General features: G+C 31.7%; 1 protein-coding gene across 1 annotated transcript; it reads right to left on the bottom strand.

Annotated features, from left to right (window-relative positions):
* Window positions 1–1,023: 1,023 nt before the first annotated feature.
* On the bottom strand, window positions 1,024–4,788 carry LOC136339544 (zinc finger protein 501-like). Its single transcript, XM_066282890.1, has 7 exons — window positions 4,512–4,788; window positions 3,907–4,107; window positions 3,071–3,277; window positions 2,633–2,885; window positions 2,405–2,578; window positions 2,062–2,265; window positions 1,024–1,599 (listed from the first exon to the last, which is right to left on the bottom strand). Exons 1-7 carry the CDS (start codon window positions 4,623–4,625, stop codon window positions 1,283–1,285), a joined length of 1,470 nt encoding a protein of 489 aa, XP_066138987.1. The 5' UTR covers window positions 4,626–4,788; the 3' UTR covers window positions 1,024–1,282.
* Window positions 4,789–5,051: the final 263 nt, after the last annotated feature.

Here is a 5,051-nt window from a genome sequence, read left to right as displayed (position 1 = left end):
AAAATCAAGGCCATTCCACTCAACTTTGGCTGGGTGTTGCGCAGTCATCTCACCGCGCAATACGTAACACAACGACTGTTTTTTGGGCCATCTAGGAGCATTCGGAACACTAAATTTTACAGATTGCTATCGTCGACACAGAGTTCTTTAGTTACCGTGATGAGAGCCCATCATATTTGAAAAACTTATTGTAATTAGATATTCTGTTTCCAGCAACTAGGAGATCTCAAATAGAAACAGGAGACGTAGTCGGACTTGAGAAATGTCCTTAAACTCGAAGCCTTCCCAAATACTGAAAAAAAGGTGGTTAAAATAAAAATTCAACATTCTGTACTTTATGGTGAATGCAATTCGATCGCGTATAGGTAAGTATAGTTATATTAGCTCGTACTAAAGTTATATCAACTTATAACAGTAAAAAAATCCAAAATAAAACTCTTTGAATATATATTAGACCATAATAGTGTAATAATACACTAGAAGAGAGTTAGATAAACTATAATATACAAACTATCTAAACCATATTACTTCAGCCTGTGAAGATTTTGTTATGTTTAGTTGAAAATCCTGTGAAACGTCTACAGTAATTCAAACAATATACGCTACCGCGAAACTTTTCGTCTGAGTGATCGGGTCGTGAAAATTCGAATTCACATATGAAACTTCAGAAGAAACGTATTTCTCAGATGTATGGCAAATTAACACCTCGGAATTAAAAGTAAAAAAGAGACAAATTTTAAGAATAGCGGTATACGAAATCAGTGATACTTACCTTTTCAGCTCCATTTTATTTGTTTTCAAAATGTTGCAAACAGTATATTTGCCACAGCTTCTTTTTTCTCAACTCTGCTTTTTACCTAAAATTTGTAACCGAAATTGGCACTCACCTTTACGCCAATCAAACAATCAAAAAGGCCTCAAAAAAATTAGAATTTTGTTATATAAAATAGTTATGTATAAAGTCGAATCACATAGGGCAATTTGCAAAATAATATTTCATATTCTCACCAGGCCTAGGACGGAACTGAAAATTGTGAACGGGAAAGGGATCTGAACTTCAGGAGCATCCATATATAAGTAAATTATATTATTAATTCAGCGTTGCAATTTCTGTAATTCGTAAATTCATCAAAAACAAATTTCCTTAATACTATGAAAAATCAATAATGCGTAAAAAGCCTTAAAACTGCCACTAGAACAGCACTCTAAACACATAATAAATACTAGCAGAGATCATACAAAGTTGCCACTTAAACGAAGCAGATAGATTATTAGACATTAGCTAATTAATCATCTCTTCATGCGTCCTCATGTGAGTAAAATAGTCGTTGACTCGCTCGAAAGAATTATCGCACATTTTACATTGGATCAGTTCTGCCACATTGTGATCGACAGTCATATGCTCTTTTAAGCTAGAAAGAGATTGAAAAGTTTGATCGCACTGACCGCACTTAAGTGGATACGCCTTGTTGTGGGTTTTAATGTGCGAGGAAAGGCAATTTGAAGAGGCGAAACCTCGGCTGCAATGGGGGCATGTGTAGGGACGTTCACCAGTGTGTTGTCTACGATGAGTGAGAAGACCACTAGAGCCGTTGAAACCTAGAATTTGAGAAATTTTGTAATAGAGATTGTGTTAAACGTTTTTTCCTTTTTTTAGATATACAGTAATATAAAAATTATTTTTAATTTGAAGTTTTTACCGTTTTATGCAGAAATACGACGAAAATGAAAGTAGAAATTATAAAATAGAAATTTGCAAGCAAATATACTTTGTGATTATTTCTTTAATTATAATTCGTTAATCTCAAAATAGCAAAATAAATATTTAATTTTATTACAATACCAGTAGCCTCATCTCGATTAAGGCTCAAATATAGCTCACCAAGCAAATCAAACATTGTTTCTGAAGATAGACCTATTCATTCAAATACCAAACTATAAACACAATATATCGTATTTGTCCAGAAAAAACATTTTTTTTTCCGTCCCACTTCAACAATTGTGCTAAACTAGTAAATATCGTCACGTAAACATTTGTGCGTGTGTGTTTTACTTTCTTGCCTTTTTGACAAATATCACATATATGACTCTTCTCCCCAGTGTGTGTCCGCATATGTTTCGTGAGTTCACTAGATTGACAGAAGGCTTTCTGACATACGCAGCACACATAAGGCCTTTCACCAGTATGTATTCGAATATGCGCTGTTAAATTTGAACTTGTAGCAAATGCTTTTGGACAGAAACTGCATTTGTGAGGACGCTCACCTGGAAATTATAATATTAAAGTAATAGTGGGTTAAGAGCTGGTTTATGTGTGTTCACATACATTTGAAAAATAAATAAATACATTCAAAATCTTACTAAAAGTAAAAATGAAACACTTAGTATACATATATTGTCTTACCAGTATGTGTTCTCATGTGTTTTTCTAAATCTTGTGCTTGCCGACAACCTTTTTCACAAACTGGGCACTTAAACGGTCTTTCATTACTGTGAATTCTAAGATGCATCTTATAGTTTCCACCATGAGCAAATGCTTTTCCACAAATATTGCATTTAAATGGAAATTCTGTGGGTGCTGAAATACTGAAGTCAGTAAATAGATACACTCCAAATAATTTAAGAGGCTTACAAGTAGTATGAATCTTCATGTGTCTATTTAATTTAACATTTGTACGGAATATTTTCCCACATGTAGGGCATGCTTTACCGTCTCGTTCATCTACATCTTCCATGTTTTTTTCTATACTATCGATATTTTCAGTCTTTTCTTTGGTTTGTATTGGCAGTTGAGTTTCAACCTCTAGTGGTATAATTTGGGATTGTTGTATTTGAGGTTGGGTATTTAGGTGTTGAGTTTGAATGTTATATTGAGGAGCATATATCTACAAGTTTGTGAAATTTGTGAGAAATTGCCATTAACAAAAGAACTGAGGGACCCTTTACATTAACAGAAATAGGTAACTGAAAAGAGGAAAGAGTTGAGTGCAATAATTTACATGTAAAAAAAACAAAAACATGCCATTTTTTTATAATACAGATTTCACATAATGAATTTGTAAAACCTTACCATATGGCCTTGAACATTGTATCCTGGAACGTGTATTTCACCTTCCATAGTAGATAAACTGGTATAAGAAACTTGAGAAATGGGTTCTCCATTTGATGCCATTGTCATAAAATGGTCATAATTTAAATCTGGAGGTTTCAAATTTTCAATTAAATCAGCTTCATTGTTCTGAATGAAAACCTTTTGAGTTACAGCCTGAACGTTCATCTGTGAAACTCAGGTTTATTAAGTACTAAGTCAAATTCCTATATAATTAAATGTCCAAATGTAGTAAGTAAACTTTAATCTTACTTTGCTATGTTTTAAATCTATTTATTTAAAGTGTGATTGTATATTTTTTCATATTTTCAAATGATTTAATTCATATTTGCTGGTAGGATGATAATAGAGAATGCAAATAATTAAATTTTAAATATTTACGTAGGTTCATAAAAGCTGAACAAATTTTACTTTATAATGTAAGACTCATTGCCGAATTTTACCCTTTGCTTGTATATGTAGTGTTACCCCCATATTTTCCATAGGCCCAAATTGAACTTAAAGAGTGAGTGTTTCCTAAATTGGCAATTCAGTATAGGAAATTATTAATTTGGTCTACCCTTAGATTTTAAGTTTAGCTTTAATCTCAAGAGATTATGTTGCTGATTGTTTTAACGAAATTAAATCTACCACTTCCTTTGTCAACTTGTCTATTTCTGTTTACTTATTTAATAATAATTTGGCCACCTTTGGAAATTTGACTTCTCAATATGTGCAAAGGGGATAGAAGAAACATTAAGACATTAAAGATAACAAAAGAGATTTAATCTATAGACAGATTATATTTGATCGATCACCTGCTGTGAGAGTCCTTCTTCAACTAGGTTAATATTAGCTTGAATGGGCTCAAATATTTTCTTGTCATCAGGTACAGATGATTTAAATTGTCTCAATTTTAAATCAGTTTTCTCACACTGTTTTTTCAACTGGAATGCAATGTGTAATTTTGATGCACAGCGTCTGCATATTTGTCCTGGTAATCCATCATTAGGCCAAACCTGTTAACAGTTAAAGAGGAAGTTGAAAAATGTTTAAATAGTTGATTAAAATTAAATCACATGACTTTGTTAAATTTAAACCATAATTGAAATTAAAATTTTTGAAATGAGAAAATTCAGTGATATATAAAATATAAAAAAATTTGAAACTTTAACTCTACATCGATGTCTCAGTCAGTAATTAAAAACGAATCATTAATAAAACCATGTTTCAAATGAAAATTTAATATTTTTCTTCATTTTCAACCATCAAACAGTATAAACCCTGCACATTGTTATACCAATGCATAACATGAAAAAGTTAAGCTGATTGAAATGTATTGGGCAATTATATTTGTTAGACTCGAGGATTCTGTGTTTAATCAGCAGGATATATTTGACATTATACTAGTAATAATACTTACCTGGACAGAGGCAATAGCCATCATCTTTTTAAACATGCTAACTTTGAATAGAGACATTGTAGTCCCTTCATTCATACAAATCCTGCATATCTTTTTAAAATTTAGGAGCTCCATGTTATTCAAAACTTTCTGGCTTTAAAGTTAATTTTTGTCATTTGTTATTCACTCTTTTTAATGTTGATATTCATTTGTTTAAGGGATATTTTATATTATTTTAAACAATTTATTATCATTTATTAAATATCAGTGGCTCATAATGTGTATTTATTTTTCATTAGTTAACCTATAAATAAAAACTTGATAGATAATGTTTTTGACAAGTTTGGCAACATTGACATATATGTGATATTCTTAGGCGTCAAGGTGTTTTTAATTTTAATACTTACCTGAAGTAACCTGGACACGTTCATTGAAATATACTTGGATTTCTTATACAGGGTGTCAGTTTTTGGCGCGCAACCGTAAGGATCTCGGCAACCATGAATAAAACACGTGGTCGGGTAAATTGGGGCAAAGTTATGTAGTTTAGAGTTAAAAAAC

Source organism: Euwallacea fornicatus, chromosome 5 (assembly GCF_040115645.1).
Source record: "Euwallacea fornicatus isolate EFF26 chromosome 5, ASM4011564v1, whole genome shotgun sequence".
NCBI classification, from domain to species: Eukaryota; Metazoa; Arthropoda; class Insecta; order Coleoptera; family Curculionidae; genus Euwallacea; species Euwallacea fornicatus.
This window is presented reverse-complemented; position numbering and strand designations above follow the sequence as displayed.